General features: G+C 39.7%; 1 protein-coding gene across 2 annotated transcripts in view; it reads left to right on the forward strand.

Annotated features, from left to right (window-relative positions):
• KLF12 (KLF transcription factor 12) overlaps positions 1-23,485 on the forward strand; it is a 315,189-nt gene extending 291,704 nt beyond the window's left edge. Inside the window, exons 5-6 of one of the 2 annotated variants that reach the window (XM_077297246.1) lie at positions 5,442-5,599; positions 18,621-20,892. In XM_077297246.1, coding sequence (XP_077153361.1) covers positions 5,442-5,599; positions 18,621-18,802 — 340 coding nt within the window. In that variant the 3' untranslated portion in view covers positions 18,803-20,892. Of the gene's footprint in view, positions 1-5,441; positions 5,600-18,620 lie in introns of both variants that reach the window. The other variant, XM_077297245.1, reaches the window with a different exon arrangement.
• The last annotated feature ends 566 nt before the right edge of the window (positions 23,486-24,051 follow it).

Below are 24,051 nucleotides of genomic sequence, written 5' to 3' on the forward strand. Positions count from 1 at the left end.
GGGGAGGAGGAAATGAGAGTTAGTGTCAAGTATAGGAAGTGACAGTTCAGTACAAGATAGTAAAGTGAACTGTCAGCAGCAGTGTCCAGAATTGGGCTGCTAGGGACAACGTGGGCCTAACATTCGGGTCAGTGGATTGCCAAAAATGCCCTTCAATGTGATTCCATCTACTGGCCCAGGGAAACTTGAGCCTGTAAAGCTACAGGGAAAGATGGACTCAAACTACATGGGGCAGAAGGTATTGCAGTCTGAATGTATTGCTACAAGTATAGAAGAATTCCTAGTGCTGGAAATGACAGCAAGAGGGATACTCTACTTGTACCGAGAACCTGGGCTGAAGTTGTATCTGGTACCTGTGGGAAAGATGACAACAAATTGGGTCTTATCATGTATGCCTGTTTGGAAGGACTGCCATATGCCAAGTAAAAGTTTAATTGTTTTATGGAAAGTCTGTGTTCCCTGCAGTTATTACTGCTGAAGTTTCAGAAGAGGAAAACCTGGAGTCCATGGAGGCATGTGGCCTTGAAGTAAGTGTGATGCACCCCCCACACAGCAGTACACCAGGACAGGGACACGACTTGATTCTAAGGTGCCAGACCGAGTGGGAACAGACGCTTGCTGACGACTTCCTCGATTGGGCACTTTACATAGCCATCAACAAACTTCTTGCACCTTTCAACTGGAATTTTGGATCACCCCAGGAAGCAAAGTTGTTTACCATGTTTACCAAGCCTATTTTATGGGATTTGTGTGAAATTATGTCCAATTTGCCTTTCTTTCTCTGTTTTTTTTTTTGTTTTGTTCCAAACAACACATGTATAACAAAACATGTGTAATTGCAATAATTTCCTGGAAGAAATACTTCATTTTGTGGAACAATTCAAGAGTGACAACCCTTTCGGCCACGACTGGACTTCACAGGAAAACCACAATACTGTAATATTGTAGTATATACCGGTAGTATAAGCGATTAGACGATCACTGGTTCAAGGACAAAAGAATAAACATGAAATTTATATACACTGCTCAAAAAAATAAAGGGAACACTTAAGCAGTAGAATATAACTCAAAGTAACTCAAACTGTCCACTTAGGAAGCAACACTGTTTGACAATCAATTTCACATGATGTTGTGCAAATTGAATAGACAACAGATGGACATTATTGGCAATTATCAAGACACACTCAATAAAGGAGTGGTTCTGCAGTGGTTTCTGGCTGATGTTTTGGTCACTTTTGAATGTTGGTTGTGCTTTCACACTCATAGCATGAAACGGACTTTACACACAAGTGGCTCAGGTAGTGCAGCTCATCCAGGATGGCACATCAATGCGGGCTGTGGCAAGAAGATTTGCTGTGTCTGTCAGCGTAGTGTCTAGAGGCTGGAGGTGCTACCAGGAGACAGGCCAGTACAGCAGGAGATGTGGAGGGGGCCACAACCCAGCAGCAGGACCGCTACCTCAGCCTATGTGCAAGGAGGAACAGGATGAGCACTGCCAGAGCCCTGCAAAATGACCTCCAGCAGGCCACAAATGTGCATGTGTCTTCACAAACGGTTAGAAACCGACTTTATGAGTATGGTCTGAGTGCCCGACGTCCACAGATGGGGGTTGTGCTCACAGCCCAACACCATGCAGGACGCTTGGCATTTGCCACAGAACACCAGGATTGGCAAATTCACCACTGGTGCCCTGTGCTCTTCACAGATGAAATCAGGTTCACACTGAGCACATGTGACAGAAGTGGCAGAGTCTGGAGACACCGTGGAGAGCGATCTGCTGCCTGCAACATACTTCAGCATGACCAGTTTGGCAGTGGGTATGTAATGGTATGGGGTGACGTTTCTTTGGAGGGCCACACAGCCCGCTCGCCAGAGGTGGCCTAACTGCCATTAAGTACCGAGATGAGATCCTCAGACCCCTTGTGAGACCATATGCTGGTGCGGTTGGCCCTGGGTTCCTCCTAATGCAGGACAATGCCAGATATCATGTGGCTGGAGTATGTCAGCAGTTCCTGCAAGATGAAGGCATTGAAGCTATGGACTGGTCCCCCCATTCCACAGACCTGAATCCGATTGAACACATCTGGGACATCATGTATCGCACCGTCCACCAACGTCACGTTGCACCACAGACTGTCCAGGAGTTGGCGGATGCAGTAGTCCAGGTCTGGGAGGAGATCCTTTAGGAGACCAACCGCCGCTTCATCCGGAGCATGCCCAGGCCCTGTAGGGAGGTCATATAAGCACGTGGAGGCCACACACACTACTGAACATCATTTCCTTGTCTTGAGGCATTTCCACTGAAGCTGGATCAACCTGTAATTTCATTTTCCACTTTGATTTTGAGCATCATTCCAACTCCAGACGTCCGTATAATTTTATGTTTATTATATTGTCTTTGAACCTGTGATCATCTGATTACGAATACTCTATATTACAGTATAGCCATTTTCCTGTGAAGTCCCGAAAACTCCTGATAAAGCATCACTGTGACCTCCATAGGTGATTAGGGGATCACTGGCCGATTGTAATACAGGTTTCTTCTCAATTTGAACATCGATTGGAACCAGGACTTGGTTGTGATGGCTAAATTTGTAACCCCTATATCTTTTATTAATGCAAAGAAGGAGTACAGACTTCATGCAACTCTGCCTGTGCACACAGATATCCTAGTAGAGACTTGTACTTGTTTTCTAGTTTTCTAAAGAGTTCTGTCATGAGAACGTTGCACATGTAGTTGGCAGCCCTTTCTTCCATTGTCACTATCCTGGCCAACATTCTGTAGTCAATCTTGGCAGCAGAAGGCTTACATATTTTTTGTAAATGATAGTGATGTGTCATCCATCTGACATTGCAGCCAAGTGACCATCTTGCCTTGCCTACATACATGCATAGGAGCAATGCCTTCAGGAAATACACAGGTGCCATAAGACTGAGTACCTATGAACTATGGTATTGCAAACCAGATCCTGTGGTTTAACTATCACCGTACGTTTGTACACCTAAGGGTGCTTTCACTTTGCGTTCAGGCACCCGTTTGGTGGCCCCGTCGGGGCTTACCTCTGAATCACTCGCAAATGGGATTCTGGCATATGTTATGACGGGGCATAGACATAGACTGTTTTGGTGCCAACAGAGCGAATGTGTGCTCTGTCGTGCATCGTTTTCGGGCGTGTACGCCTACTGCAGACAGACACCCCAGACGCAGTCTAGTTCTTAGGCCAGGGCCACATTTACGTGTTCAATGCGAGAAACCTCAAAATAGAAATACATGCAGCCGCACACTCCGGTCCCGAGTGCCGGCGGCAGTGCCTGGTATTCATGCGAGAAACTCGCGTGAGCTTGTCGCATTGCACAAGCAAACGTGACACCGGCCTTGCAAATGCTATACAGGTCCTTCTCAAAAAATTAGCATATAGTGTTAAATTTCATTATTTACCATAATGTAATGATTACAATTAAACTTTCATATATTATAGATTCATTATCCACCAACTGAAATTTGTCAGGTCTTTTATTGTTTTAATACTGATGATTTTGGCATACAACTCCTGATAACCCAAAAAACCTGTCTCAATAAATTAGCATATTTCACCCGTCAAATAAAAGTGTTTTTTAATAACAAACAAAAAAACCATCAAATAATAATGTTCAGTTATGCACTCAATACTTGGTCGGGAATCCTTTGGCAGAAATGACTGCTTCAATGCGGCGTGGCATGGAGGCAATCAGCCTATGACACTGCTGAGATGTTATGGAGGCCCAGGATGCTTCAATAGCGGCCTTAAGCTCATCCAGAGTGTTGGGTCTTGCGTCTCTCAACTTTCTCTTCACAATATCCCACAGATTCTCTATGGGGTTCAGGTCAGGAGAGTTGGCAGGCCAATTGAGCACAGTAATACCATGGTCAGTAAACCATTTACCAGTGGTTTTGGCACTGTGAGCAGGTGCCAGGTCGTGCTGAAAAATGAAATCTTCATCTCCATAAAGCATTTCAGCCGATGGAAGCATGAAGTGCTCCAAAATCTCCTGATAGCTAGCTGCATTGACCCTGCCCTTGATGAAACACAGTGGACCAACACCAGCAGCTGACATGGCACCCCACACCATCACTGACTGTGGGTACTTGACACTGGACTTCAGGCATTTTGGCATTTCCTTCTCCCCAGTCTTCCTCCAGACTCTGGCACCTTGATTTCCGAATGACATGCAAAATTTGCTTTCATCAGAAAAAAGTACTTGGGACCACTTAGCAACAGTCCAGTGCTGCTTCTCTGTAGCCCAGGTCAGGCGCTTCTGCCGCTGTTTATGGTTCAAAAGTGGCTTTACCTGGGGAATGCGGCACCTGTAGCCCATTTCCTGCACACGCCTGTGCACGGTAGCTCTGGATGTTTCGACACCAGACTCAGTCCACTGCTTCCTCAGGTTCCCCAAGGTCTGGAATCGGTCCTTCTCCACAATCTTCCTCAGGGTCCGGTCACCTCTTCTCGTTGTACAGCGTTTTCTGCCACATTGTTTCCTTCCAACAGACTTACCATTGAGGTGCCTTGATACAGCACTCTGGGAACAGCCTATTTGTTGAGAAATTTCTTTCTGGGTCTTACCCTCTTGCTTGAGGGTGTCAATGATGGCCTTCTTGACATCTGTCAGGTCGCTAGTCTTACCCATGATGGGGGTTTTGAGTAATGAACCAGGCAGGGAGTTTTTAAAAGCCTCAGGTATCTTTTGCATGTGTTTAGAGTTAATTAGTTGATTCAGAAGATTAGGGTAATAGGTCATTTAGAGAACCTTTTCTTGATATGCTAATTTATTGAGACAGGTTTTTTGGGTTATCAGGAGTTGTAGGCCAAAATCATCAGTATTAAAACAATAAAAGACCTGACAAATTTCAGTTGGTGGATAATGAATCTATAATATATGAAAGTTTAATTGTAATCATTACATTATGGTAAATAATGAAATTTAACACTATATGCTAATTTTTTGAGAAGGACCTGTATACTGTAGGTAAGTGTGCTTTTTTTTCTTCTCATTTTAACGCTTTTATGCTGCACCGAACAATGTCTTTGAAAACCTCTTTAATCAAATTTGGATTAAATGGATGTTAGCATTTATATTACGTTTTTTTTTCTTTACTGCTCCATGACAAAAATGGGTCATTTGCCGCATATTTATCATGATTTTAAAAAAATATCCAGAATACTAAGAAAATTAAAAATGTATCAGGCTGGTATAATTACACAAGATATTTATTTCAGTGATGGGTCTTATTGAATAATCTTCAGGGTTATTTTATGTGGGTCATCCTTGAAATGGTTGATTTTACAATCGCACCCTGGTTGGATCAGAGAAGATACACTGTTCTTGCTGTAGATCCACTTGTAGTTACTGTTAGTATTTGCACTTTTTTCATAGATCTTTTACCTCTTGCTTTTTTGCAGCTCAGTCTCACCGTTTAGTATTGAAAGCACAAGACGCCAGCGAAGGTCGGAATCTCCAGACTCCAGGAGGAGAAGAATACACAGGTGTGATTTTGAAGGATGCAACAAGGTCTATACAAAAAGTTCTCACCTGAAAGCACATAGGAGAACTCATACAGGTAGAGTACTGGCTTCAAAGTAAATATCAAAGTTTATCCCCCCCCCAAAAAAAAAACTACTTTTGGCCACAAGTGTGTAAGGTGCTTGGTGAAAACATTCTAGATTTTTTTTCTTTGACAGCTAACAATTCCTGTTTCATATAAAAAATAAAGATCTGAGAAATAAATATAGTGGAATAATTCTTCTATACTTTGTTCAGCTACTTCCTTTGTGCTCACAAACCTCTCTGGCGTTATGGAAACTTGCTGCATTTGGAGCCCTCCACCCTCTACCTTGGCTGGTACAGAAGAGGCCTAGGCCTCATTCAGACCCCTGGGTTTCATGTACATGTTCCAGTGCCGCTTCTCACACATGGAACACAATCCATTATAAACTAGGCAGCTGCTCACATGCACCTGTTTTTTTTTCCGGACCCATGTGACTGCAAAAATCTCAGAGACCTGTCCGAATTTGATCAGAATCATGAATTCATATCGCCCATGTAAGGTTATCAGTCTATGAAAATCACAAACCAAACATGGATGGAATCCGGTTTTCACGTTGCTATGAGAAGAAGCTTCGCAGTCTTTTTTTTTTTTTTTTTTCTTCATATAAGAACATCTCTGATGAAACATTGATAGTAAAAGCTGACTAAACACTAATGAAAATCTGATCCAAAATACTCATGAAAATTTACGTACAAGATGTCGAAATGAGAACGTACTTGACGACACAACTCGCTCTTTTATTAACTATTTATGTAAAGGACAAGAAGGAAATGAAAATTTGTGAGTATTAAATTCTGCAGTCTGACAACCTTTTGAGGCAAATTGTGAACTTTTGCACAGTACTGTGTGTACATATATCGTATAGTTTGTGTGTATCTAAAAAAAGATCCATCTTACCATAAGGACATTTTTAAGATTTATATTAATAAATCAAAAGGGAAAAAGATGATGGCGGATCAGTTAATGAAAGAAGGCAATGAACAGGAGATAGTCTAATTATGAAATTGGAATTGTCTATAATCAGAAAGCGCCTCAATTTTCAGCTCCATTTTGCACTGCAATGACTCTATCTGCCACTAGATGGCGAAGTAGAATTACATATGACAGTGTGAGGTCGGCTACAAGAGGTTTATTTTGATACTGAAACAATAGGGTTTTTTATTTTAATTATTTTGTTTGATCTAATTTTCTTACATCATCGCTATTTTTACTGAAAACATCAAACACTATTAGGCAAATACATAATGCTGTGAATGCCTGGGGTTATATAGTCATTTTGAGGTTATACATTCCTTACCAGTCCATGAGAATGATCTTTTCAACTCACGTGCTCCTCTTCCTTGCGTCTTTTTCAAATCCGTAACAAAACATAAAAATAAATCAATAACTTGTTAATTGAGAGGAGATCTATAAAAAAGCCGACGAAAACCGCAGTGTTCTTGAATAACAAAAGCTTTTGTCCATTCACAATTTTTATTGTGTCTCTGTGTCATTAAACATTATACAGATTAACATGCTCCAAATTCCTTTTCATTTAATGAGATCAGAATATCAGGATTCACATAATTACAAAAACAAATAACACTATGTAACAATATTTATTCTTGTCTGTGTCTATGGTAACGGTGTGTATAAGATTTAGCTGTCAAAATTGTAAAAAAAAAATCCACCTCGTCCTTCTTCTTGAGTATTTTCTGCTATTTTATGCAGTTTTCAGTCGCCAATCTTAATGTAAATCAGTGTTCATTTTATTTTTAATCTAAAAATGACCTAAATTCTGTGCTGATTATTTATATATATATATATATATATATATATATATATTTTACTATGTCTTTACATCACTAGCGTGTTCCATTTTTCCTTCTTCAGGGTATATGCTGATATGTAAGTGCCAGTCAACTCTATTATAGGAAATGACACGTCACATGATAGTTAGTAAGAAGTTACCTACAGCGGCATTTCACTAGGAAACATCCAATTCTTAAATTTCTTTCGAAATTTAAAGAGGATAAATCTGTTTAAAAAGTTTGTGACTTTGTCTCTGCAGATCAATTAGGGGAAGAAAAAATAGAAAAAAGTCTGCTGGCTATCACATATGCCCCGCAGCCTATGAGTGGCCACTGATCAGTGACTGCTTTCACCCTTCAATTAGTCGAATGGCGCCATCTGATGGCTCTGTTGAGACTGCAGCCCATCAATGAAATAACAGTGTGACATGGCCACCTGAAGGCGCAGCGCCAACAGTCTGGGCTGTATGTGGTTTTGTTATTTTATCAATGGCATTATAGCATTTAAGAAGTGGTTATCAAGTAGTAGATGACCACCACCACTTTATGTAGGCCTTAGTGTATTTTATAAGGGCTGTGCAAGTTTATCCTAACAAAAGAAAGCTTAGCTTTCAAAAACCCACCACTTGATTAACTGTGCCACTTTTTTCACTAAAAATTGGCGTTAACTGCTCATATTAATGAATGTCTAATATTTAGTCACAATGATGCCATGCCCACATTGAGCCGCGGGGGCGCAAACATATTTTTTGAGCACGCTGAAGACACCTTATAGATAACGCCTTAACACGTTCACACATCACTAATGTCTAACTGAAAGTGCCCAATATGTCCACCGCTGACATCATGCCTGTGCTGTAACATTCTTTTGCATACTGGAGAATCTACTAATTGTTTTTACACCAAAGTCCGTAAAGTGAATCCGTCCCCAGGTTTTTGCTGCCCCATCTGAGCGCAGTATCATTTAGGGACAGAGTCTGTGATTCCAGCATTCAACTGAGCTGCTTACTTTAGTTTTGATAAAATCACTGGTTGATCTGCTGCAGATCTACCAATTTTACTAAATGCTGAGCTTTGCATTACCCCACCCCCACCCCTGATTGGCAACTTTCTGCCTATGTGCACTGTACACAGAAAGCTGCCGATAGTGGAGGGGATAAGGTTCTACAAAGCCCATGAATATGGAGGACTACATGGCAGCAAGTTTACTGCTGGGCATTAAGTGATAATTTCCTCCTGATAAAACCGTGATTTTATCAAAACTACAGCAAACAGCCAAGTAAGTGACACATTGCTGGAATCCAGGTCTCTATCTTTATATTATGCTCTTCTCAGGTTAGGTGGCAAAAACCTAATGACAGATACGCCTTAATTTTTGTTCTGTTTCACAACTTTCTGAAATCTGCAAATAGTGAGAGTTCTGGAATCATTTTTGTATATTTCATGGTGTTCTTACTTAAAGGGGTTTTCCACTCCTAGGACAACCCCTTCTTAAACTAAATGTTCACCCGCGATAAAATAAATAAACCTTTATTCACCTCCTGCACTGGCTCCGTTCCCGCAGTGTCAGCACTCAAGGTCATGGGTCTGTGATGTGGTGAAATGACACGTGATGCCCGGCACCCAATCAATGTCATAGACTCTGCCTCCTGTCGAAATGAACATGAAGAGAAAGTCTGAGATCAGCTGCAGCCTGGACATCCTCTTCATGTTCAGTTTGTCCGAAGGCGGGGACAGTGATGCCAGCACTGATTGGGCGCTGGGCATCATGTGTCATTCCATTGCATCACAGTCCCGGGACCGCGAGTGCCGACAGAGCTGGCACAGGAGGTGAGTATAGGTTTATTTATTTTATCGGGGCCGAACCTCTTTAATGTAGTGCATCATAACATTGCTATAATTGGTGACTATCAGGAGACAGGTAATATGATATATCACTAGTAGTGTTGAGGCATTCTAATTCTAGGCATTCAGGATTTGAAAATTACGTCACGGCTTGTGATTGGTCGCGTGCCGCCCATGTGACCGCGACGCGACCAATCACAAACCGTGACGTAATTTTCAAATCCTGAATGCCTAGAATTAGGCATTCAGGACCTGAAATTACGTCACGGCTTGTTGTGATTGGTCGCGTCGCCGTCACATGGGCAGCACACGACCAATCAGAAGCCGTGACGTCACGGAAGGCAGTAAACGCGCGCATTTTAAGCAAAGAAGGCTCCCGGTTCCCTCGGTGAGGTCCAGGCTGCGTCGGAGAGGTGAGTATAGCAATAGTTTTTATTTTAATTCTTTATTTTACACAGTAATATGGATCCCAGGGCCTGAAGGAGAGTTTCCTCTCCTTCAGACCCTGGGAACCATCAGGGATACCGTCCGATACTTGAGTCCCATTGACTTGTATTGGTATCGGTATCGGATTAGATCCGATACTTTGCCGGTATCGGCCGATACTTTCCGATACCGATACTTTCAAGTATCGGACGGTATCGCTCAACACTAATCACTAGTTCACATACCTTCCTCCATTGTACCCAACATCAAGTGAACTGAAACTAAGCCAAGGCAGAAAGGCAGTGAGTGGACTGAAATGATGTTGTAGAGACAGACGTAAGTACATAGAGTAAAACTGAAGGCTTAGGTCTAAGTCATTAGCAGAAGTGGTATTAACGCATTAGATATAATATTAGACATCGGGTGTGCCCTGCTATTTAATCATACTCCTTTTGTTCGTTCAGGAAGACACAATTAAGTAAAGCATCCATAATGCTCTGAAGGGATAGAAGTGCTACTAAGGGAAACCTTTTATTCCAGCTAGCATTTCTAAGAGATCCATTAGCAATGTTTTTAGAATTGTAAAGTAAACTGGAGCACATTGACTCATGTCCTCCTCATGTTAAGTAGAGCTGGTTTCTATGCCTTTTACATTTCTTGATTTTTTTTTTGTTTGGGGGGTAATGTAGGGGGGAAACAAATTCCCTTTGTCAGCGAAGTGTTTCTCAATATATTCTGACTATGTTCAGTCTGTACTAACAGTGTGATTATGTATGTAGGGACACAGGAAACTGTAACATCAAAGTGTTAATGTATTCCCAGGGGGAATAACCGAGGACTTCGCAACCAGATGTTCTAAAAAAGATGCTCCAAAATGATCTATATAAGCATGCTCTAAAAGAGACTATTCGAGAAAGGTATCCTGTCCTCTTTAAAGAATGTCAGTTCAGCTTACCATAAAGGAAGGCTATGTTCACATATTAACCATCCATTTTTCTTCCATTTGATAAGTCTCCATTTTTGCTTGCTGGATGAGTTTTAAATGAGTGATTGCTTGAAAGTTCACATGCCCCATAGTGTATGTTAAATATTTATTTTCACACATTCAGTTAGCAAAAAATTGCATCTTTTTCAAATGGAAGAAACTTGGTTGGCTATTTAACGGATCCGTTTTCCATAGACTTGAATGCACAACTTTTATTGACGGATCCATTTTAATGAATGATTACTGGACATGTACCCTTAAAGGGAATGTCATCAGCAAATGGCCTATTGTTTAAATTAGGTCTTTGTGTTGTATGTTTTTTTTTTTTTTATTTGCCAATGTTTTTTTTTCGTATAAAAAAAAAAAAAAAATTAAATCAGTAATCCTAGAATTTATGGCCACTGTGGCTATAATACTCATTCTCCCTGTCAAGAGTTTTCAACAGACTCCTTATCAGAAGCAGGATTACAATGACTGTTACTACCTCTATGCACAGCTGATAACACAGGATCCACCAATGTTACAGCTGACCATGTACCCCTAACTTCACAGTGACCTTTTTTCACATGCTCATTAGCTGCTTCAATACAAAATATAGTCTATTCATTGTGGCTAATGTACATGTATTGTTTCCTGAAACAGGAGGTTAGTCTAAAAAATAGTCCTATTAGTCGGTGTAAAAATTACACAATATCTAATTTTTATATTCAAGAAATGTTGTGATCTGGAAAAACAAGCCAAAAATGTAAATAAAATAAAAATCCTCTTCTGATGACTCATTTCCTTCAAGAAATTTAAAGCTATTGTCTCAGGATAGACATTGGTGGCACATAGTCAGGTGTGACTCCAACCAATCTTACCCCCGGGAAGTGTTAGAGTGAAGTGACAGTGATGTAAATCCTCTTAGCTTACTCTGGAGATGGCATGCTCAGCCCATTATATTCAATGGGCACCAGGATAAAGAAGGATAGAAGTAGAATAAAACCTTTGATTGTTGTTAATGTTACAATAATATATTTCTTGTGTAGGGGAAATCCTCAAAAGAAGACGTTTTCGTGCCTGGAATAGAGAAAAGCCACAATTATTGATTACATTATTGATCATATTATCGGAGTCCTTGGCGATGACAATCCATTCCATGTACATGACTCTATATATAAATATTCCTAAGGTCACGTACAATAGCATAGCAGATCAATCATTAACTGCAGCTTTTACAATGTACAAATAGCAATGGAGTAAAAATAGATATGAATTGGTCAGACCAAAGTGGCAGTGGCCCGCTGTGCTGCCTGACTAGCTGTGTGTTCTTAGTCATAACTTTGTGTAGACAAAGATGTATCATAGCAATGCGTAAAAGGGTTGCACCAAGATTATCCTTATAATGGATACAATTGGCGGCAATTTGGCTTTTTTTTTATACCAGGTCGCCCCTTCCCTTTCACAAGGCTTGCAGCAAGTAAGCACGTACATAGCTCAGTCTGATTCATAGGTCACTTAGGTTTACACTTACTGCAGCCAGCAATGCTGCTTAGTGACACAGATAGGGCAGATACAGACAACTCTTAATGAACGTTTGTCACCAAATTTAGCAATACATTTTTAATATATACATCTCTTAGGCCTGAAGAGGCTGGTATAATAGCTTTGAATTCCTCTGGAATCCTTTTTGACAATGGAAGCTCCGCAATCTGCTACAACCTAGGCTGATTGACAACTCCTCAGTGTCCCCCTCCCTGCTGCGGAGATTTCACAATCCTCAGTACAAGCTGCAGCTGTCAGTCAGGCTGAGGTGGGCGGAGCTCAATTACACATTCAAGTGCTCTCGCTCATTCATTGGATCCGTATATTAAAATATTAAAGTCATCTGACATGGGTTTTCAAAGTAAGTACACCAGCCTTGTCGGGCCTAAGAGGGATCTGTATAATAAAGTATTTAGCTCATATTGTGAAGTCTGGTAACAGTTACATCTTGGCTCAATATATAGCACAGGACTGGTAATCTTGACAATGGGAATGAAATTAAAGGCCGCATACACCCCATAGAATGTTTTGTTGCATACTCCTCACAAATTGGTGGTGCTTGGCAATGTTAATCTAGATGGTTCTGACACTAGTGGTCTGTTATATTGTTAAAAAACTAATCTAAAATGGTGACACTGTGGATACGAAGGTGAACACTCTGCTTCTTTTTTCATAAGGGACTAACTGAACTCTGCATTAAAAGTGTTTAACCCTTTTAAGGGTCCAAACATTTTTTCATTTTTGAGCTTTAGTTTTATTTTTTCCCTCCCCTACTTTCAAGAGCCATAGCTTTTTCATTTTTCCATTGACGTAGCCACTTGAGGGCTTGTTTTTTGCTGGACAAATTGTAGTTTTGAACCACTCAATCCACTTGTCCATATAATGTATTGAAAAATGTGAAAAAATTCCAAGTGGAATAAAATTGTGAAAAAAAAACACCCCACAATTCTGACAATAGAATTAGTTTTTAGGGCATTTGTTCTGCAGTAAAAATTACCTGGTATGAAGGTCAGTACAATTACAATGATACCAAACAAGATTTTATTATATTTTTGGTTAAAAAAAATATTCATAACCTTGTAGAAAAGAAGTGTTTGTGTTACTTTTTTCTGAGGCCTGTAACTTTTTATTTTTTTATTTTTCATTTTTATTTAATGTTTTTTTAGATACATATGACATATGATATATTTTTGGCATTTAATGTACAGCTTAAATCACCATATATTTTCAGAGACGAGACTGTCACGGTTCCACCCCTCAGTGTGTCTGAGATGCGGTTACTGACAGCTCGGCCGTCCAATCTGGTGCAGAGGCATGCTGAGCTGTCAGTTTGTTGATTGACAGCTTGACTATTCAATCTGGGACTGGGAGGTGTCGAGTGTCTCCAAGTCTTCATTATCCTAGGCGATTGCCATGCTAATTAACTGAGCTGTTTCTCCCAGACCTCTGCCAGACATACATTCAGCTAATGAGGTTTTGTTACCTGTCCACGCTTTTTGTCTCTTCCTTCTGTTTTTGACGTACCCTCCTGGTTCTGACCTTGGACTCCTTGACCATTCTGACTCTCGGCTTGGCTGTCACAGAGACTTTTTCAAGCTTAACGATACCTAATCTGTAATTTTTTTAAAATTTCTCTATTTTTGAAGGTGGAAAACTTTTGATAATGTTTTTATATTTTTAAAAACATTATTTAATTTGTACTTTTTTTTTTGTAAGAAGGGACATGAAGTCGCAAACTGGAACCTTCACTGTATAGCGAAATTGCTGTTCTTCTATGAAGCCTAATCTGTGAGTTGAGCTTCACAGGAGGAATAAGATAGCAGTTATATGGACCTTCCGCAGATCCCACTCATCATGTTGAAGGCAGCTACTGGGAGACCATGCACACGCCCACTGACAAAAATGTTATTTAAAAGCCTGTGTCACTAAGGCCTCTTTCACACTTCCGTCATTTAGCTCCTGTCGAAATCCGTAGTTTTTTTTAAAAAACAGGATCCTGCAAATTGTTCTGCAGGATCCGGATTTTTCCCATAGACTTGTATTACAGACGGATTGTGACGGCTGGCCATCCGTTTCATCCGTCGTGCACTGGATCTGTCGAACAATTGCTGTCCATCGGGCGGACAAAACGTTAAGAGGAACTTTTTTTCTGCACGTCGGAAAATCGGTCAGCGACGGGTCCTGCGCTGTCAGTCGTTGGCTATAATGGAACCCTATGGGTGCAGGATCCGTCCCTGACCGACAAAAACTGGAATCCGGCTACGTATCCCATTTTTTTATTCTGAGCATGCCTGGAAGGATTTTCTAGTCAGGGGAAGCAATCAATATCCTCTCTCTCTCCAGAATTTTATACATTGAAATTCAGGCAGCGCCTAATTCGACGCATCCGTCACGACACAGGATACGTCGCAGTGACGCATTCTGACAGACGCCTGCCGACGGAAGTGTGAAAGAAGCCTTATTGACAGTGGAATTTAAATGATTAAACTGCAGGAATCAAAGCTAGCTCTGGTCACTGCCATTAGAAGCAGATGCCGGTTATGTAACACTACTGGCATCTGCCTAGCATGAAGCGGGCTCTGCTCCTGAGCAAGTTGCATACTATCCTAAGTAAACTACGATAAAAAAAAAGTACATCATAGGTCATGTATACAGTCATGGCCAAAAGCACTGGCACCCTTGAAATTGTTCCAGAAAATGAAGTATTTCTCCCAGAAAATTATTGCAATTACACATGTTTTGTTATACATGTTATGTTTTAATTCCTTTGTGTGTACTGGAACAGCAAAAACGGGACCGGCAAAATTGTTGGCATCTCTTCAAAAGTGTGGGTAAACAACTTTGTCTCAAGCATGTGATGCTTTTTCAAACTCACCTGTGGCAAGTAACAGGTGGAGTCAATACAAAAATTACAGCTGAAACCAGATAAAAAGGGGAGAAGTTGACTCAGTCTTTGCATTGTGTGTCTGTGTGTGTCACAATAAGCATGGAGAACAGAAAGAGGAGAAGAGAACGGTCTGAGGATGTGAGAACCAAAATAGTTGAAAAATATCAACAGTCTTAAGTTTTTAAGCCAATCTCCAGAGATATTGATGTTCCTTTGTCGACGATGCACAACATAATCAACACATTTACAACCCATGGCACTGTAACTAGTCTCCCTGGACATGGATGGCAGAGAAAAACTGATGAAAGGTTGCAACGAAGGATGGTAGATAAGCAGTTCCTGTCAAGTTCCAAAGAATTTCAAGCTGCAGGCTCAGGGTGCATCAGTGTCAGCGCAAACTATCCATCAACATTTCAATCAAATTAAATGCTATGGCAGGAGACCCAGGAAGACCCCACTGCTGACACGGATACTTAAAAAAAACTAGACTGCAGTTTGCCAAAATGTATGTGAGTAAGCCAAACTCCATCTGGGAAAGTGTCTTGCGGACAGATGCGACCAAGATAGAGCTTTTTGGTAAAGTACATCATGCTGCTGTTTACAGAAACTGGAATGAGGCCTAAAAAGAAAATACCACAGTACTTACAGTCAAATATGGTGGAGGTTCAAAGATGTTTTGATGGTGTTTTGCTGCCTCTGGGTGCCTTAACTGTGTGCAAGACATAATGAAATCTGAAGATTACCAAAGGATTTTGGGTCGCAGTGTAGTACCCATTGTTGGAAAGTTAGGTTTGTTTCCTAGGTCATGGGTGTTCCAGCAGGACAGTGACCCCAAACATACTTCAAGAAGCACCCAGAAATGGATAAAAACAAAGAGCTAGAGAGTTGTGAACTGGCCAGCAATTAGTCCCGAACTAAATCCCATTGAACACTTGTGGAGAGATCTTAAAATTGCTGTTGGGAGAAGGCACCCTTCAAATATAAGACCTAGAGCAGTTTGCAAAAGAGTGGTCCAAAATTCCAGTTTGAGAGGTGTAAGAAACTTTATGATGGTTGTAGAAAGAAATTGATTGCAGTTATTTATTCTGAAGGGTATGTAACCAAATATTAAGTTCAGGGTGCCAACAATTTTGTTCCCCCATTTTGAGGTTTTTTTTTATAAAATTGTGTAGTTTGTCTTTTTTCCCATCTGTTTGTTGTGTTTGTACACACAAAGAATATAAACGTGTGCATAACAATACTAAGTGTAATAATTTTCAATTCAAGGGTGCCAACACTTTCGGCCATAGTCATATAGAATATATTTAGTCTTTTTAGTCTCATGGAGAAGAGTTGATGACCATGAACAAGTTGGCTGAAAAGACTAGATTTAGATACAGGAAAAAAGAACCATATTTTAGGGATGGAGAAAAGAAGAAAAACAATGCCAGATTAAGGGGAGCCGCAGAATTTACACAAGGCAAAAAAATATTGATGGTAAGTGAAAGGTCCACATTAAATGTACATTAACCTTCACATCATTGTTACGTGGTGTCTCTATAGACTACAAATTTCTGTTCTCCATTTTTTGCCCACAAAGAGCGGCACAGACGTTTCATTACATGTTCAAGAACATAGACCTTTCTATTCTTCCTTATGAATTGCCAAGGTTGACTAATTATACGATAGTGTTTTTTGACCTGCAGGTATTCCTGTACACTTCAGGATTGCATGTCTTTTCGGCATAGGCCCAAAATGTAATTAACAATGTTTTTCTGCTCTGTAGTTATGCGACTCCCTGCCCAAGAGCCAAATCTCTGTGTGTGACTAGATTTTACTACTTAGAACATCATTAAACAGTGTCAGTCATGTCAGATGTGGGAGATCTGCGGAGCTACTTTAGAAATGTAATAGAAATATTATCGTTTTCTATTGGATCAGGCATGAGAATCTCCATATTTCTTCCCGTTTTATTGAGCCTGTGCACAAACCGGTGCCAGGATAAAGTGAACTGTGCTGTGAGCTTCTTGTTGGGCATTTCTTATGGTCCTGTATAGCTATTTGCATTGTATACTGCCATGCTGGGACAGGTTTATAAAATAACCCAGCCACCCGTGTTTGCTTTCCTTTTATTACACAGTAACCGCACATATGTTAAACAAAGCAAATGTGTTTAATGCAACCGAAACCAAACTTTTATTGTGCGACAAGACTGTGGCTTTGTGCAGAGTTTTGAGTAACCCTTTCCTCTTTTATGGGTTGCTATAAAAGCATCTTGTGAATGACATAAGAGATCTCATCATAGTTCATATTATCAAGTACTTTAAAGACTGCCGCACAATAAAAATAAGCAAAATCAATGATGGCACTTAAAGGAAAAAAGCTGAACGTTGTTAAGTGTATCCTATTGTTGATACCTGGCAAGAAATAATGTGCTGGATAGTTATAATGTGAGACAATGTGCACTGAGTCATCCTGAACTCCTTGAAAACCAACATATAACCTCCAACTACCTTGATATCACATTGTCAAAATCTTACCCGGTGTTTCTGCATGTGCAATGCAGATGAAGTCCCATCATAATCACATAGCGGACCGTGCAAACTATTGTGATCTGCTCTGTTCTTTATGTAAAGAAATATCTATCAGATGAAATATATAGCAAAATAGATTGTATTTATGCAGAGTACAGGGTGGAACATGGCACCTTTCTCTACATGACACATGGTTATCCAGAAGATATGGACCAGGAAAAGATCTCAAAATATAGTGGTTGGTTTATTATTTGACACTACTGGACAACCCCTGTTTTAATTCCATGCCCTGTAGGATTTAAAAGCAATTGATGCTCACCCTCCACAATGGCACTTCTTCAGCAATGCCAGTCCTACTGTTTGGGGGGGTGCCATGACATTGTTGTGTCACGTGACCACTGCAGCCTATCAGCAGCAGCTTACTGGCTGTAGTCTTTAGTATTTGGTCAGAGTTGGACATCCAGTGTTATGGCATATTGATGAGCTACAGCTGATCAATGACCACTAATTGGTTGCAGTGGTCTCACGCCTAAACAGTATCATGGAACCGCAGGGCCAACATCACTGGATCAGCACCACTGCAGAACATGAGCATCAATTGCTTTATTTCCTATGGAGCATGAAATTGATTAAGCTCAGAAGTGGCAAGCCCCTTTAAAAGGACTTCGGAACACTGCCCGCTGTGCTTTTTTTTTTTTTACTGACTGTTTCAAATCTGCAATATTTCTCTTGATATAACCTGGTCTCATCTCCTGGTTGAAGTATCAGATCCTTTTTAATATTTTCCATTCCTTTTGAATACACCTCTTGTTTTTTTAATTAAAAAAATGCTGTGTGTGAAACCACCCTTGATTAATAAAACCCTGTATAAAAGATTTTATTGTAAAGAGTTGATAGGTCTAGTTTCTTGTAAAAAATCACATCGGTCCTGTGAGCAGATGGGCAAACATACAGATTGGATTAGTTGTACCCTTTGCAAAGCTGGGGCAATTATTAAAAAAATGATCTGAAAGAAGTATTTTGTGAATGCAAATAACATTTTTCATTCTCTGTTTTTGTTAAGGAGAGAAACCTTACATGTGTACCTGGGAAGGATGCACCTGGAAGTTTGCACGCTCTGACGAACTGACAAGGCATTACCGCAAACATACAGGAGTGAAGCCATTTAAATGTGCAGACTGTGATCGCAGTTTCTCCCGTTCAGATCACTTAGCATTGCATCGACGGAGGCACATGCTGGTCTAAGTCAACAGTCCTTCCAAACATGCGGAAAAGCGGGTTCTTTTCTTATTAATCCATTCAGCAGAGCTGAATCCATCTACAGTGTTATGGAAGCAGGATGCCCACAAGTGATCCAAAGTGACAGAATCTAACAGGAAATGCCATGCTTCGCTACTTTCCGAAGAGTCGGCGCCAAGCATGGAATCTCCAGTATATGTCCATACCTCAGAACCAGACACTTTCACCTTGAGGACACTGGCACTTTTTATGGGCCATGACCTGCATCATTTTCCACAGCATCTATTGTACATTTCCCTTATATATGGACAGATCTTTTTGAAAGATTTTCTCCTAATTTTCAAAAATGATGTATCATAGACTTTTGAAGATCCTGAAGCGTTCAATTGATTTTTTTTTTCTTTCAGGAAATTATTTTATTTTGTAAAGTAACCATGGAATAGTGGACTATTGACGATAGGTACATGTACAGAGTGACTGACAGGAAGTTCCTTCACCAGAACATGGGATTCTGCAATAACCGCAATGGTAATGAGATGTCCCTCAGAATTTCCATCAAGCAAAGTGGGCATATCCATATCATACTCCTTCTTTGAATATTCTATTTTTCTCTCTTTCTTTGTTGTCTGTGAGAGTATATAGGCCGGTATCTTAAGTGAAGTACTGTTTGTGTTTGTGAATTGACTTGGCCTTGCCTAAAGCCTTCTTATGTTTCCTCCACATTTCTACATCAATATCAAAAAGTATTGCACAGTATTATTCTCTTTTTTCAGAGTGAAAAAACACAATTTGAGGTATTATGGTGGAATTTGGCCCCGTCTTGAATAGGGATATGGCGGGGGGAATCAGATAGCACAAACTGGAACGGTTGCACTTCTTGCTGCTAATTAGCAATAATGACTGTCTTATATGGATTTACTATAGATCAAGTACTTAATCTGCATTTTTTACCACGTCACGGGAGGCCTTTGTCTAAATATATATTATATTAGCTATTAAAACCCTAACACAAGTTTAAAGGCTGCTCTAGGTAATATTTGACAATATTAAATGTGAATATAATGTATAGATAAACCATTATCCCATCCTAAGTCGGTTGGAGTCTGGCCTTGCGATCAAATGTATTTATTAGTTGTTCTACATATCTGAATCTTTTTTTTTTTTCTGTAAGAAAAGGGAACATTCACCAGCTTTTTACCTAAGGAGCAATGTGTCATTTGCTTCGCGACGGCATCATTATTATTCATCACTTTGCCCGTTATCTGTAATGGCTTTATGTTGAGTGAGAAAGCAAGCAAGCAATATAGGATCTGAGTAAACTGATGCCTACAATGTGATCTATACCAGTATTAATTGCAAATAAATGCATGATGGCGAGTCTATGCATTGAGATCTATTTTTACTATTCTATAGCTATATACTATCAGTAAATACCATATCATAAATGCTCTGTTTCGCACTAAACTGAAGTTTGTATTCTTCTACAATATTAAGCACACTCGTTTCTACTTATAGTATTGTTTTAGTGTTAAGCAATATGGTGGCCTCAGTTATTAAATCTGTATTACTGACAACCACATAATGGCCCATGCCAGTACCGATGGCTGTGTCCTCTCCGAACGTATTCTCGGGGCAAGCTAGTTATATGTTCGAACCCAACAGCTCCATTGCACAGAGGAAGGGAAAGGGTTAAGATCCTAGAAACAAATAATTGACGTAAACCAGTAAAAAGTCGTAAGCATGTACAGTAAATGTGGATATATACAACTTTACAACTTGTTCTATGACTGATGGGGTACATGTGTTATAAGGTTTGTTTAGTGTGACTATTTTTTTTCCTTGTGTTTAGTGACGTTCCTGAGATGAAGTTTTTGTGTTTTATGTTTTTATGCCTCTTGATATTATCTGTATTTCAAAATGACAAAGATAAAAAAAAGTAACTTTTTTTTTTTTTTTAAGTATTTGCACACAGTGTATAACTAACCAGCTATGATTTCTAACAATGGCAAAACAACCCTTTTCTTTCAAAGGTGTCCTTAAAAAAAAAAAAGACGTAGCAGAGCTGAGCTTGCCATTTTAAATTATGGGGACCTTTTAAAAAAAACAAAAAACGTAGTGGATGATATTTTAGGGGAAATAGAAAATGATGACAGTACAAATTGTCTGAACTCTGTATCCAAAAAAGTCCTTTTATAAGGTACGTCATGTTTTGTAGTGCAAACTTCTGTGAGCAGGCAAACGCCAAGTGCAATGTAGAATACATTGTGGAAGCGTATATTTGTTTTAAGAATATCCATAAAGTTTGCACCAGATATGCATAGCGGCTGTAATTTGCTGAAATAAAGTATGAGCCGAACAATTAGACATGCAGTGGGTGCTACTGTTGCCCATTATCAAAATGCAATATGTCCTATACCTCAGTGATTGATACTCAAATATGCACCAAACATGTATTTCATCAATGAAGGATTTGCGCAGATCAAAAAAAATATATATTTTTTTATAAATTTTCCCTATAGTCTACAATGATGAACTCCGCTCTTCTGCATCAGTGGGAGGAAGAATGAATCCACTGATTATCAGTTGCTTTCTGTAAGGGCACAGAGAATACAAGACTTTGTATTAAAACTTTAGTATAAAATCTTCTAATATTTAAGCAAATGAAGCACAAGAAATTATTTTAGAAACTATAGGAAATGTTTTATGGAGTATTGTCCAGTATTGATAAATGTTTGTAAAAACATTTTTACTGTTTTCTTTTTTATTATCCATTTTAATAATCGTGAACAATCCAGTAAATAAAGCATACCCAGTACTGTAATTGTTGTATGGGATAGCCTGTTATATGTTCAGTTTATACACAAGGTGGAGTATGACTCCCATTAATTACACTGGTCAACTCAATTTTTCTGGCAAAAAGGTTTTAAAACATATTTTAAGTCAATTTTGGCTGCTGATTACGAATATGAACTCCGTTTTTGGCTATCACATCAGGATTTCGAGATATTTTCAATTTTTTATGAAAATTACTCCTAATGTTTTATGATAAAAACACATGATTTTCGGTACTACATTTTGTATATTTTTAATCAAGGGATAACAAAGATTACAAAGTCTATGTACAGCAAATCAAATATACTTACAGAATTAAACTACAAAATATAAAAACACATATATATGGCACACAGATGAATGACAAATGACAGTTATTTGAACTTTCTTTTCTTGGCTGATCTGTGATGTACAGCTTCTAGGTTGTCTCTCATCAAGCTCCAGCCATAGTCCGCCATCATATGTGAGTCCCACCAGCCTTGATACCGTTCCTCCATTGTTTTAATGTCCTGATGAAAACGCTCCCCTTGTTCCTCACTCACATCCCCAAGGTTCTCTGGAAAAAGTCCAAATGGCTGTGTAAATAGTGAATCTTGATACTCATTCTACATCCAAGATTTCGCAGACTCATTAGTAGCTCTTCCACTATCTCTTCATAGTTGTCTGCTTTCTTATTCCCTAGAAAATTCTGCACCACATTACAAAATGCATTTCAAGCTCTTTCTTCTGTCATTCATTGATGTGATAAAATTTGGGTCTCTCATAAGTGTTCTTATTTGAGGTCCATCAAATATTCCAGCCTTTTTCGTCTCTTCACTAAGACCAGGAAAAGTTGAACATATATAGTTAAAGCATTCTCCACTGTGATTGAGAGCTTTGACGAACTGCTTCATCAATCCAAGTTTTATGTGTAAGGGAGGAAAGTCAATGTCCTTCCTATCCACTAGAGGATCATGGATGACATTCTTATCGCCAGATGCCAAACTCTGTCGCTGAGGCCATTCAGTTTTCACCCAATGCTCTGCTGTAGCTCTACTGTCCCAGTAGCACAGAAAACAAGGGTGTTATCATAACAAATGGGAATTATGCATATTCAAAGAAAACAAAGATATTCTCACATTTATTGGAAGACTAAATGAAACCTAAATTTACCTTAGTGAACCGTATAAACCGACACTTTTCATACACTACTTATATTTATCATGGAATTCATGAAAATGGGCTATATACCTATAGCACAAAAATGTGATGTGATAGAGAAATTATAAGATCAGATTTGAATTCAGCACCCTAAAATTAGTCTAAAACTGTTCTTAAAGTCCATGCCAGAATTTTTTTTTTTTGTAGACCAGTGTTATGTGCAGGATCCAGCATAGGTGTTATATAATATAAAGATCCCTTTTTTCGTTGCATTATATCCATGATGACCACTCTTCTGGTCTTGTCCTTGGGGAACGTTATGTGCACAAATTATGAACTCTGCTGTATCTGCCTCATGGTGTGAGACATCACTGATCACAGCATTGGCAGTGTTATCCTCGCGGAGGAAGGAAGCAGCCACTTAGGATTTTGCATCTAACTGTAATTCCATCTCCTTACAGAAATAAATAAAAAGTTCTGATGAATTTCAGAACTTTTAATGTGGAGTAGTATACAGTCTTAAGTATTATAGAAGATTTCCATCCTAGAATGATATATTGCCAGGATATGATATAACAAAGAATGGGGTGTTGTCCAAGCACTGAACTACTATCAGTCATTGAACTTCTTGACCTAAGAATTGAAGCTATTTCTTCTGCACAGTAATATCCCCATTAGAGATGAGGAAATTTATTTGAGTGATATTGTATTCTACTCAAATACAAAAAAAAATTAAAATAAGAGTTTTTATAAATTCAATTCACGCGAACTCAGCAAAATGGCGGATGGCTTGCAGCCAGTTTGCTCAACTGTAGACCACTGGTCAGTTTTTTAAACTTGTGCCCACTTCACTGTTCTCCTGTCGGCTACCCACTGTCCGGTCCTTAGAGGCTCCTCTTCTTTCCTCTGCTATGATGCACATTTCCTGTCTTGTTTATTCCAGTCCTGGACTTCTGACCGTGACCTGGCTTCTGAGTTCACTGCACATCAAGACATCACAGATGTGGAACACTCAGTGATCTCCGAGGCCTGTTTCTGGCTGGAAGTCCCGGCCTAGATTGAACAGGTCTAAGATGTGTCAGCGGAAAGTAGAGGACTACATTGCAGGCAGCGCTGCCTGCCATCCAAACCTCAGGAGCTACCTCATTTTGCCATCATAGCTCCAACCCGTTCACTAATGGCCAACACTTCTGGACATGACCAGGCCTTGGAGGTTACTGCATGCTCCATGTCAAATGTGGAGTGATTGCCAAGGCATGGTTGCAACCAGAAGTCCTGGCCAT

Source organism: Ranitomeya variabilis, chromosome 3, assembly GCF_051348905.1.
Source record: "Ranitomeya variabilis isolate aRanVar5 chromosome 3, aRanVar5.hap1, whole genome shotgun sequence".
NCBI lineage: Eukaryota > Metazoa > Chordata > Amphibia > Anura > Dendrobatidae > Ranitomeya > Ranitomeya variabilis.